The sequence below is a fragment of the Lolium perenne genome, chromosome 6 (genome assembly GCF_019359855.2).
Source record: "Lolium perenne isolate Kyuss_39 chromosome 6, Kyuss_2.0, whole genome shotgun sequence".
In the NCBI taxonomy this organism is placed as follows: domain Eukaryota; kingdom Viridiplantae; phylum Streptophyta; class Magnoliopsida; order Poales; family Poaceae; genus Lolium; species Lolium perenne.
Window position 1 is genome coordinate 96,445,219 of NC_067249.2, and position 12,927 is coordinate 96,458,145.

General features: G+C 45.5%; 1 protein-coding gene across 1 annotated transcript; it reads right to left on the reverse strand.

Annotated features, from left to right (window-relative positions):
- Positions 1 to 5,961: 5,961 nt before the first annotated feature.
- LOC127338778 (uncharacterized) lies at positions 5,962 to 7,343 on the reverse strand. The gene has a single exon (XM_051364764.2). It carries the CDS (start codon positions 7,050 to 7,052, stop codon positions 6,315 to 6,317), a length of 738 nt encoding a protein of 245 aa, XP_051220724.1. The 5' UTR covers positions 7,053 to 7,343; the 3' UTR covers positions 5,962 to 6,314.
- Positions 7,344 to 12,927: the final 5,584 nt, after the last annotated feature.

Consider the following 12,927-nt stretch of genomic DNA (forward strand, 5'->3'; position numbering starts at 1 on the left):
CCACACCAAGTACTGGTGGTTCTTGTTGCTTGTGAAAGCAATCTTGGTGGTTGATTAAAGGATTTGATACTCTGGATGCCTCTGTGTGTGCTGTTTTATTTATTTATGCTTGTCGGTGAAGCTTGGCTTCCTTTTCCGACAACCGACATGATCTACCCGATGCGTAGTGATTGGGTGCATCCTATGCACTATTTGGATGGAAACCAACATGTGTTGGCACCTCCTGTGATGCATGAACTCCCTGGAGTGATGATATGCCTCTCTTGTGGCTTTTCTGTGTGGCTAGGTAGTTGTGGTGACCCTAGCACTGCTTGGTGTGCTAGTAAAGGTTGCTCCTACCTCTTATGTAAGCTGTTGAGCAATATTACCGGTAGTCAATCATGGGCTTTCGGTATATTTGATGTTGAAATGAAGATAGACATATAAATGTCTATATTCGATGGTGTAGCTTGCTATAGGGTGCTAAGTGAATCTGTGTGGCTAGATAGGGATTAAATCCATGTTGGATTTCTCTGGTTGTCTCAACGTCCGACACATCCAGTGTTCCCTGGATGATTTCCTTCTCGGCTTTTCATTCGTTTGCTTGCACCACATGGCTTGGTAGCCGGATGATGAGACAAACAGGGTTTCTACCCTCTTCTCGTTGTCTGTGATTTATGCATGTGCTTATGATATGAGAAAAACTGTGGCTTGCTCATGATTATCTGTGTATACCTCACTCCAGCTCCTAGAAAGGTTGTTGGTGTAGAGGATTCAAATTTGTTGGTTGAGTTCTTGGCTTGCCCTGCTCCTCCTTGCCGCCTTGATCTCTTGGTTATGTCTTTGTGGTGGTGGAATTGTGTTGAACAGCGGTGACTGTTCAAGCTGTTCTTGTGTTCTTGGTTTCTGATGAACTTACCCGGTGCAATCCTGTCGATGGATTGACTAGGGTTTACCGTGGAGGTTTTATATGGTCTCCTGCTCCTTCTCTCGGTCGACAAAGAAGCCCCCGTCAACCTTTGTTGGTGACTCACCACCGTGTGTGTGTGGTGTCTTGCATGCACACCGCCGTGTGAGCAGCCCGGCTGTGTGTGTGTGCAAATTCATGGTACCTGGCTTGTGTCTTGGTTGTGAGGTGATCAGCTCGGCAGAGCTGATCCATATCTACTCAATTTCATTATTCTTCTAACCTCGCCAAGTGGTTTTACCACTTGGCATAACTTCTCTTTTGTTGTGTTTATGTACGGGGACAATCAGGCTCCATTGATCATGAAGATCATCAAGTTAATGAAGTTTAGCTAGTAGTGTTTAGGATAGATCCTTAATTTGTAATTTTCCTTTTCTTTTCTTTTTCTATGTTTTTGTCCAATTCTTGTAATATGTTGTAATGTTCATATTTTATTCTGGATATTGTAAATAACAATGTATCTTGTGTGAATATTAATAAAGCTCAAAGTTTCCTTAATGAGCTTTACTAAATAAATGCAATGTTTATATTCTTTGATTATTCATATTGGTTTAATGACTTACCTCAATTTTGAATTATGAGATATTCATATTATGTTTAAATTTGAAATTCAAAAGTTCTTGTGTTTGAATTCAATCATGCAACTTAAGTTGTAATGCAATACTCTCCTCTCTTCTCAAAACCCTAATTTAGTTAGGTGAGTTGCAAGTTTGTCGCACTCTCGAAACCCTAACCCTGTAAGGTGTCGAGAGAGAAACTTGTTCCCCTTCGATGCAGTTTTTGTTTAAAAGCGCGAAATTTCCCCAGAATTTACTATGCAGTGCACATCCCTTTCTAAAATCTACCCCTCGATCGTCTCTAAACCTGGGATATTACAACCTGCCTGTGTTTGTATGGCCATACAACCCCTCTGGTTGTGCACAAAAGTAGCGGTACGTACACATGAGTATTCTTATTCAGGGGGCGAAGCAACCGGGTATCGATATGCATCTGTATCTCGATCTGTTGAAAGAGGAGTTAGCCACGATGTGGGAGATGCCGGCCCGTACGTGGGATGCGTACAAAAGAGATTATTTCCCTCTCAGAGACGCATTGCTCATGACAGTGCAGGACTATCCGACTATCCTGGTTACGCATATGTATCATGTCAGGTGAACCACGGATTCAAGGCAGGCATATGTCAAGTGCATGGATAAGACCCCGCATCTGCAGCTGCCGAAGGTTCATATGAAATTTCTCTTTTTTACATGGACCATAAAAATATCTTTTTTCCCCAAAATTTGACAAACGTACATATATCATGGAGATATACCTGTAAAACGTTTTGTCACAATTTTCAACAATTCAAAATATGTTTTTCTAGTAGAGGGAGCATATGAACAAGGGAGCCAAATTGAATTTCTGGTTTAGTACTTCATAATAGTTAGCAAAGAAACTATTCCATGTTCTGATATTTTATTTACTCATGGATTGCATCGACTAATCATGCGACCGGTCTTTCTATTGAAAGTGTATTTTATACTAGCACAATACCCGTGCGTTGCAACGGATCGACAAATGAAAAAAGAGAGTTTCTTAAAATTAAAATAATAAAACATTTGATCTTCAGTTTTAATGAAAATAAAATCTGAAAGATAAAAGATAGAAAACAAGACATTTTAAGCCTAAGATTGAAATCGGCCATCCAATAGTTCCAACATATATGCCCCTTATTTTTTCGTCGAAGACTATGTAAGCAGAAAATCTCACTCCATATCCCACTAATATACATTATGTTTATTTTATGTTAGCGATCCAAATTAATTATCGTAGATTTAGGCTTAATTTTTCGTAGATTTTATAGGTTCTTTAAACTTGCAATAACTAATTTGGATTAGAGGTAGTACTCCATACTAAATTTGTCTATCTCTGAAACTCAAACATTTGATACACCATAATCTGGATAGAACATAACAATACACATACAGAAAATAAAAATATATGATAGTCCATACAACAATGGGGATAGCAAATTGATTTTCCGTTGTTCATTAATTCTGCGGAGGCACAATCATAGTCCATCCTAGCATGTGGCAGTGTGCAAGACTCTATTAAAAAAAATGAGAAACAACAAACAATCTTTCCATCTCTTAATTTCTCTCGCAGTCTCACTAAACCGGTAGAAATCCTAGTAAAAACACGGCAGAAATCAACAGCCGCAGCAAATCCCCCAAGCAGGTAGCCATCATATCTGTCTTGAAGCTGGCCTCGTCTCATCCCCTTCCCTATCCCAGTAGTGCTGTTGTGCACACCTATCGCGCCCTGTCCCCTCTGCTTCCTCCCCTCTCCTGGCATCCCCTATGCTCCCTCGTCGCCCTCGACAGGGCCAGGCCAGAGACGTGTTTGCCCCCCACCTTCGCCCGCTGCCCCCGACCCCACCCCAAGACAGCACCAGCGCATGCCCAGGCCGGCGTGACCAGTACGTATCCATGTGTGCAATCAGGACCATTAAGATCGCTTTTTTTCACTTAGATACATTGGCCACAATTTTGATTGAAAATAGAATTGCGCTCGTAGGCCTTTAAGATGCTCATTGTCACCGCCAACATGGAGATCAGGTGCTACGGAGGCGGTGACCACGCTTTTCGCTGGCTTGTTGTTCTCCTCCTAGTCTTCTACTCAGGCAGGATTATGGTTCCAAGAACGGTGGCAGCCAGGACGAAAACCAGTGTATCGGCAAAAGGGGAAAATAGAAGGAGACGCATACCGTACGTGATATTTTTCGTACAAGTTCAGAACCAGCCTCAGCTAGATTCAGTACAAGCAACAGTTGTGAGGCCCAGTCACTCCCAGTTTATATATGAGGGAATTCCTTTCTTGGCCCTGGCTGAAATTTGCCTTCCTTTCTTGGTCCTGAAATTTTTTTGCTTCCTTTCTTGATACACTAAGTTTAGTTGGTTCCTTATTTGACCCTCCCATCACTTCTGTTAGCTACTCCCGTTAAACATTTGTTTGCTGGACTTTTATACCCCTAGCTGCATTTGATAGATCAGTAAACAAAAGAGAAAATAAGAAAAAAGAAAAAAGGCCCAACCCCGATCCCCCGGTCCCCGACCCCGGCGGCTCGATGGAGGCCGCTCGCAGCAGCGCCTCCAGCACCACCGCCAACCCTCGCCGCCCAGGTCCCGCCGCGCCCACGCCCAGGACTCGCCGCCGTCCGCCACGGCCGACGCCCAGGACTCGCCGCCATCCGCCACGGCCCACGCCTGGGACTCGCCGCCGTCCCCCACGACCCACGTCCAGGCGCCGGCGCCGCCCGCCTCCATGCCTCCTCGTAGACCGCGCCCATGGCTCGCCGTCGCCCTCCCGGCCTACCAGCAGCCCCCAACACCCAGGGATTGCCAACGCCGCCAGGGTTCTGCATGTCAAGGCTTCCTCCCTTTGGCGTTGGAGCAGATGGACTTGGCCATGCCGGGCCACAAAGAGGACGCGCGGCGGGCGTGGGCGTCGAAGAGGGAAGAAGGTGTCGTCGGCCATCGCCGGTGAGGGCAGGGGAGGGGACAGAGAACGATAGCCCGGGTGTGGGTTTCGGTCGCTTCAAGGAAGGAGAAGGCACGGAAAAGATAAGGTTTTGGTGGGTCCCGCATGGACGCGTGTCACCAGCGCAAGCAGGACGATTGGAAGGACGCGTCCCCGGTGGAATTAGAGTGTTTTCCTTTTTTATATAAATCTGATCAAATATTGCAGCAGGGTCAAAAGTGTCATCTTAGACTCTACTTAACACCGTTAGTGCGTAAATTGTACTTGAGGGCCAAATAAGGAACCAAACAAACTTTGTGTGTAAGACAAAATTTTATAAGACCAAGAAAGAAAGGCAAACTTTAGATAGGATCAAATAAGGAATTCTCTCTTTACATATTCCAACCGTGAACTTTCATGGCAAGGCTAGCTACAGAGCAAAAGGTAAACCCAATTCACTCTGACCAGTACTTTCTTCCCTCCACCGCTGGTACGCGAGAAGCGGAATCTGCTTGAACAATTTTTGTCGCGGGATCAAGGCGGGGAAGGGAAGGACAAGGAGCTCGCTTCCGCTGGAGAATATCCTTGGGATCTCATCGCCGATACAGGTCGCACCCACCTGAAGCCTGGGGGCGCTGAACTCCGGCCTCCACCCGTGACCCCCGGCGGGAGGTTCAGAGCGGCGCAGCCGGTAGGTTCAGAGTGAGGGATGCGATGGCGTCCAGGGGCTCCACTTCGGAGAGTAGGGGAGGCCGCCCTAGACAGCTGCGAGGCGTGCAGAGGACCTGGGCGCCATGGAATCCAATGAGCGGCGTGGGAACCAGGGATATCGAGATCGAGCGCCACGAAGAGCGCCTGGCCGGCAGCGGGCGGCGCACGGATCTTGGTCTAGGCCTCTCGCCGGTCGTACTTTTCGCGAAGTCTGTCTTGCGGGGCTGATTACCTGATTTGTGAGGGGCTTCGAGGCAAAAGTGCCGACGACGTACGACGTACGGGTCGCATCGCAATTTAATAGTAAAGATTTTCAAAAGTTCCCACTTGTGTTCTGTACAAAAACGTGCTGCTCATGTATAGCTTGAAGACGAAAGTAGGATAGAGATTTGGTGCACATGGACACTAGTGATCTCGTTTCTAAAAAAAATCTAAATTTATATATTTGAGTTTCAAAAAATTATGAAAAAACTCCGCATATTGTCTATGTGAATCCCACAAACATTTAAAATATCAATTTCAAATACTATATAGTCTGATCTACACAAAAATAAAGAAGTGTAGATCTGAGTAGTTATCTTTTTTTATCATTTTTATCTAACACAAAATAAAAAGAATTTCGGTTGAGATTTTTCATTGTTGTGAGATATATCACTGACAATCTCCAAAATTATTTTCAAAATTTTGAAAAACTAGTAAATAACTAAATATGCTTTTTATTTTTTTTAATATGGCAAGGTCACCAGAGCTCGGGAACCAAAAGCACTTTCCGACAAAAGGGGCCATACTTTGCTATGCAAGACATTTTTATGGTTAATTGATTTTTGTTTGATTGTCTGGTCATGGCTACAAATATGGAGAAACTACACGTTCTTACCATTCTTTGCTTTTTCCGATATTCCACAAATGGATAAGATCCACTAGGAACACATTATTCTCATATTTTGTACATCGATTTTTGAAATGAACTTAAGTTGAAGGCTCGAGGTAGAAGAAGGAGCTGCGAGTTGCAGCTCCAACACTGAACTACTGAAGTAGTGCTAGTTTTGCCAAAAAAGTAGAAACTTGGTTAAAGTTTACAAAGTTTGACTTAGCACAAAACCAATAGGTAATATATCTTGATGTATCCATTTCTATTTCTTAAAGTTAACATAATCGATCAACCATGTCCGCCGCCATTGCCGGAGCCACCAGCGACACCTCCACTGCTCGACCCAACTCCAATGCCACTTCCTCTTCCGCCGTTGCCATCTAAACTAGCAAAACCTGCGCCATCGCCCACTGTATTACCAGCACGACCAACACCACTGCCACCACCAGTGCTCCCGCCACCTTCACCTCCTCCAACAGCACTGCCAACTCCGGGGCTTATATTCACCCCACCATGTCCAATGTGGACACCGACACCACCTCTAGCTCCACCTCCCACATGCATACCGCCGGCGCTAGCAGCTCCACCTCCACGGACGCCAATCCCCACATCCACCCCACCACGTCCAACGTGAACACCGACACCACCTCCAGCTCCACCTCCCACATGCACACCGCTGGCGCTAGCGGCCCCACCTCCACCGCCGTCAATCCCGACATCCACCCCACCACGCCCCACGTCGATGCCAACACCTGCCCCTGCTCCACCGCCTGCACTTGCACCACCACCACTGGTAGTACCACCTCCTCCTCCAAACCCACCGCCGATAGCAATGGATGTGTCGTGCCCTCCATGGCTGATAATCACACCGAAACCCCGGCCACCACCCTTCCCGCTGCCACCTCTGATGGAGAACGACTTGCTGTCATCGAGTGTGTTTTCGTCCTCCACTAGGAGCCTTGCATGGGCAAGCTGGAGAAGTAAAACGCACACTAGCATAGTTGAGATGGGGATAGAAGTGGCCATGGAGGTAGAAGCGACTATGTAGAGCTGGAGGGATGAAAGCCGCCTTTGCTTGTGTAGGAATGCTGCTGATGACACTAATGTGCGCAGTGCGTGGGTTTATATAGGATCAGACTTGGAATAATGTAAAGGTGTTGTTTCAGTTTCTAGAATAAGTAGCCACAACGCAAAAGGCGATCCTAGTGAGCTGTATAGCAATTTCTGACGATTTATTTTCACCTGTACCCATTTAGGCTACCAGAAAAAAAAAAAACTAGCTTAAACCACATGCTCATAAGTAAATCACCTGCTTGTTTGGGATTAGAACTTTATTTTTATTTGGACCCAGAATTAGAATTCAATCTCCAGCTCCGAAGGAAAAGAAAATCCATGAAAACGTATGTTTCTTAGATTTTTGGGTAAAAGATTGAATGGGAGATGTAACTGAATTGTTGTCATCAGTTAAGATTTTTATATAAATCAGGATCTGCCGGTGTCTCTAGATCCATCGATGTACAGAACCTTCAAATTTGTTCTACTAATGTGAAAGAGACCAAAGCGAACCAAATAGACTGACAATAACAAAACTAATAAGAAAATGAGAAACAGATTGCTCTATGACCATAAGTTGCATCCGTATTTAGCAGTCGAAGCTTGATTTGGAAATCATGCAAAGCAAATCAAAGTTGGACATGTGCACAGAACTATTTCACTACCTGTCATATGCAGGGAACGAATATGCTGCTTTTCATCTTTAGAAAACACGAACACCAGTTCACACGTACTTTGATAATTGCAAACTGTCACACGACCTTTTCAGCTCGTTATCCCGTCTCCAGATTTGCTTTTCGTTCAAGTTGCTTTGCAGGTACACAGCTTGCGAATATATTCTGAGGTGAGTGCTGCGCTAAGCAGAGCCAATTACAAGTTAAAAGATTTCTTCGCCCTAACTGAATTTTCAGGTTTTCATTGAAATTTTTAAAAGCCTTGCCAAGTACAAGTTTGGGCATTTAAATATGCTGGTGACGTTTTGAAACTGAAGAAGATACGAATTGTGTGATTCAGACATGGCAATCATCGAAATAAACCAAGGGGCTTGACACTATGCAGATGAGAAAGTTTTGTACTTTCTTATAAAGTAAAAATATATTGAAATCCAAATTATATCAATTATGCCTGGCCTTGCAACAATGTAATGACAACTAGTTGAGACATTAAGGGCCGCCAACAAAAAATAAAAGGAAAAAAACATGGCACCGACAAGCGACTCACAACAACAGAGGATAACTAACACAGTTGGCAACATCCGGATTAGGAAAAAGGTTCTACAACAGCGGAGCCTTCAAAAAAAGAACAATGGACAAATGTCATTGTTGTCTGATCTAACCACTAAGTCGGATCGCGTTTTCATCTGGGGAGAAAGACCAGGGAATTAAGTAACAGTAAAATTGAACACTTAAGAGCCACCACAGCAACTAGAGGTTGTCAGCCATCAGATCCCGTGACTGAACGGTCAAGATAGCTTTGTCCTCTCGCTGGCTCCCGTGATCCACTTTTGACCTGTCACTTCTACCAGCCAAACGTCTATGGGCGGCTGCTCCCGAAATGGACCCAGCCACCCTGTCGTCAATCAGACCGAATTGGGGAATTGGGCCGAGTAACCGTGTATGGCCGGAAGCGGCCCTCGTGCAGTTTTTTTGTTCTCCTTCTCCTACCGACCTAGCCCGTGGAGAAACCAAACGCCATCCCCCGTTCACCTCCCCGTCCCCGCAACATCAACCCTGCTTGTTCGTCGGACCTCCTCTCCCATGGCCGACTCACCATGGCACCTCATCCGCTCTACCCCAAGACCATGCGCGCGCCCTCGCTGCGGGCTATTCCTCCTCCATGAGCCACCTCTCCGTCCTCCCCTTTTGAGCGTCCCTGTCCCTCATCGATAGCATCCATCCTCCCTCACCACAGACCGATTCTCCACCAACAATATTTCCCTCACCACGGACCCTCGTGTCCTCGTCACTCCGTAATCTACAATTCCTGAAATCTACAATTCCTGAAATCTCAAGGCCCATCATGTTGGCAGCTTGGGACAGCCTTGGGGGACAAAGTTTAGTCCCACATTGCTAGTTGGGAGTGAGTTGGAGTGGTATATAAGGGCTGTTGTTCTAGTCCTTCCAAATGAGTAAGAATAGAAGGAGCCCTCGCGCACTCCTCCTCCTCCGCCCCGTCTTGCCTCGCCTCGTCACGCACGCACGTCGCGTTTCGTGACTCGAGTTCGAGACACACTCAAGGAAGCCTAAATTTTTGCTTGGTGCACCAACTGAGTTGGGTACGTGTCGACCTGCATGTGCATGCTCGCCGCGTGTCCCTGCCTCCTCTGAGGCTATACCAGGAGACAGAACATATCTGGAGTCTCACGCCCAGAACTCTCTAGTCTGCCTCTCTCACAAAGAAGTTCTTTTTGCTGCGCTACTCTCTAGTCTTGCCCATCCCGGCGACTGCTTGCACAGCCGTCCGGGAGAGCAGGCCTCTGAAACCTAGTCCGTTGAGATCCTGCACCGGGAGGCGGGCGATAAGGTTTTTGGGGAGCGTCTCAACGCGACTTCTCGCTGCTGTTCGTGCTCTTCTTCGCCGGTTCGACTGCTTCCTCGACGACTCCGACTACACCATGGGCGACATCAACTATTCCCATGGTGCTGCTGCTGGTGCGAGATTCCCGTGATGTACGTGCTCTTACTCTCCTACTATGCACTGCTACTTGTTCCATGTTCAGATCTGATGCATGTGCTTAGTCTGATGTGTATGGTTAAGTATGCTGGTGCGACATTCCCGGTCGCGATGTACGTGCTCTTACTCTCCTACTATGCACTGCTACTTGTTCCATGTTCAGATCTGATGCATGTGCTTAGTCTGATGTGTATGGTTAAGTATGCTTGTGCATCTGTAATGTTGCTTTCTGTAATTAATCTCTCTCGGAAATTGCCTAATAATCTAACAATCCAAAAACCTTATATGCATAGGCAATTTTCACCGTCTGGTTTTGCTGCTGCGCTTAAACCGAGCCCGTTTACGGGTTCTCACTTCAAGAGATGGTAGAATAAGATCTTCTTGTGGCTCACTTCTATGGGCGTGCAGCGAGTTGCGGAAGGTACTCCCAGAGGTCCGCTTACTCCCGAAGAGGATAAAGCGTTCGGGGATGCCACCGTAATCTTTGTGGGTGCCATCCTAAGTGTGCTAGGAGACAAGTTGGTTGATGCTTATCTGCACATCCGAAATGGGAAGGAACTGTGGGATGCACTGGACGCTAAGTTTGGTGCTGCCGATGCCGGAGGTGAACTGTATGCTATGGAGCAGTTCAATGACTACAGAATGGTTGAGAACCGATCTGAAGTAGAATAGGCTCATGAGATACAGATCATGGAAAAGGAACTTGAGCTCCTCAAGCGTGTGCTACCGGACAAGTTTGTCGCGGGATGCATTGTCGCTAAGCTTCCCCCTTCATGGAGGAACTTTGCCACTTCTCTGAAACATCAGAGGCATGAGTTCTCTATTGAGAATATCATGGGCTCTCTAGATGTTGAGGAAAAGGCGAGAGCAAAAGACAAACACACTGGAGGAACCGAGGGACGTTCTGCTAGCAATATGGTGCAGAAAAATGCTCACAAGTCCAAGGGAAAGAACAAGGGAGTCTCCCAGACTACCAACTTCAAGAAGAAGGGGAAAACGGAGAAGAAAGATCCTTGCTGGGTATGTGGCGAGATAGGCCATTGGGCTCATCGTTGTCCACAACGCAAAGGAAAGAAAGGTCAAGCTGGACAGAACTCAACTTCTGTCAACATGGTCATTGATAACACGGATGAAGGAACTACAGAGTATGGTAATATATTACCTACTGTTCTTTCTGTGTTTCAGCCCACAGAATGGTGGGTTGATACATGTGCTAATCTTCATGTGTGTGCTGATATCTCCATGTTTACCTCTTATCAGGCCCGAGGTTCCTCAGTAATGATGGGAAATGGGTTACATGCTACTGTTCGTGGTGTTGGCACGGTAGATCTGAAGTTTACTTCGGGAAAGATCGTGGAACTGAAGAACATGCTGCATGTCCCTTCTATCAAGAAGAATCTCGTTAGTGGCTCCCGTCTTATGAAAGATGGGTTTAAGTTGATGTTTGAGTCCAATAAAGTTGTATTGTCTAAGTATGGAACCTTTGTTGGAAAGGGCTATGAATGCGAGGGAATGTTTCGCTTCTCTCTAGAAGACTTCTGTGATAATGTTGTGAACCATGTAAGCACTAGCGTTAATGAGACTAATGTTTGGCATTCATGACTTTGTCATGTTAATTTCGGTTGTATGTCGCGGCTTGCTGATATGAGTTTAATTCCGAAATTCACCTTTGTCAAAGGCTCTAAGTGCCATGCTTGTGTGCAAGCAAAACAGCCTCGCAAGACTCACAAGCCTGCGAAGGAAAGAAACTTGACACCACTAGAGCTCATACATTCAGATCTATGTGAGATGAATGGTGAGTTCACAAGAGGTGGAAAGAAATATTTTATGACTTTGATTGATGATTCCACTAGGTACTGTTATGTGTATCTCCTGAAAACTAAAGATGAGGCTCTTGATTTCTTTAAAATCTATAAGACTTAAGTTGAGAACCAACTTGAAAGAAAGATAAAAAGGGTTCGGTCCGATCGTGGTGGAGAATACTTTTCTAATGAGTTCAATTTATTCTGTGCAGAACATGGTATAATCCATGAGAGGACGCCTCCCAATTCCCCACAATCTACGGAAAGGAAAAAACCGTACTCTAACAGATTTGGTCAACGCCATGTTAGATGTTTCGGGTTTATCCAAGGAATGGTGGGGAGAGGCTATATTGACTTCGTGTCATGTCCTAAACTATGTTCCAACCAAGAATAAAGAGATTACCCCATATGAGGAATGGGAAAAGAAAAGACCAACACTCTCCTACCTACGAACTTGGGGTTGTTTGGCTAAAGTGAATTTGCCAATCACCAAGAAGCGAAAGCTTGGACCAAAAACCGTGGACTGTGTATTTCTTGGCTATGCTGCCCATAGCATTGCTTATAGATTTCTTGTGGCGAAATCTGGAGTGGACGACATGAATGTTGGCACCATCCTTGAGTCATGAGATGCTACATTCTTTGAGGATATATTTTCTATAAGAGATATTCATGGCATGTCTAGTTGGGAATCTGATCCAATTCATGAAACTCCTATGGAGTATGGCTAGAGTTCAGATTCTAATGAGGATGACAATGAAGCTCCAACGAGGAGTAAGAGACAAAGGACTGCAAAGTCTTTTGGTAATGATTTCATTGTGTATCTTGTGGATGATACTCCCACTACCATTTCAGAAGCTCTCGCATCTCCTGATGCAGACTACTGGAAGGAAGCGGTTCAAAGCGAGATGGATTCCATCTTGGCTAATGGAACGTGGGAGTTAACTGAGCGTCCTTATGGGTGCAAACCTGTAGGATGTAAATGGGTATTTAAAAAGAAGCTTAGAACTGATGGTACTATTGAGAAGTACAAAGCTCGGCTTGTAGCCAAATGCCCCAAAAAGAAGGCGAAGATTTCTTCAATACCTACTCACCTGTGGCGAGATTGACCACAATTCTAGTACTACTGTCTGCCTCACACGGTCTTCTCGTTCATCAAATGGACGTTAAGACGGCTTTCTTAAACGGAGAGTTGGACGAGGAAATTTACATGGAACAGCCTGATGGTTTCGTACTAGAAGGTCAAGAAAGAAAGGTGTGTAAATTAAAGAAATCTTTGTATGGTCTCAAACAAGCGCCCAAACAATGGCATGAGAAGTTTGAAAGAACTTTAACATCTGTGGGCTTTGTTGTTAATGAAGCTGACAAATGTGTAT

Excerpts from the sequence above, each read along its gene's own strand:
- LOC127338778 (XM_051364764.2), bottom strand. The coding sequence starts at position 7,052 with ATGGCCACTTCTATCCCCATCTCAACTATGCTAGTGTGCGTTTTACTT.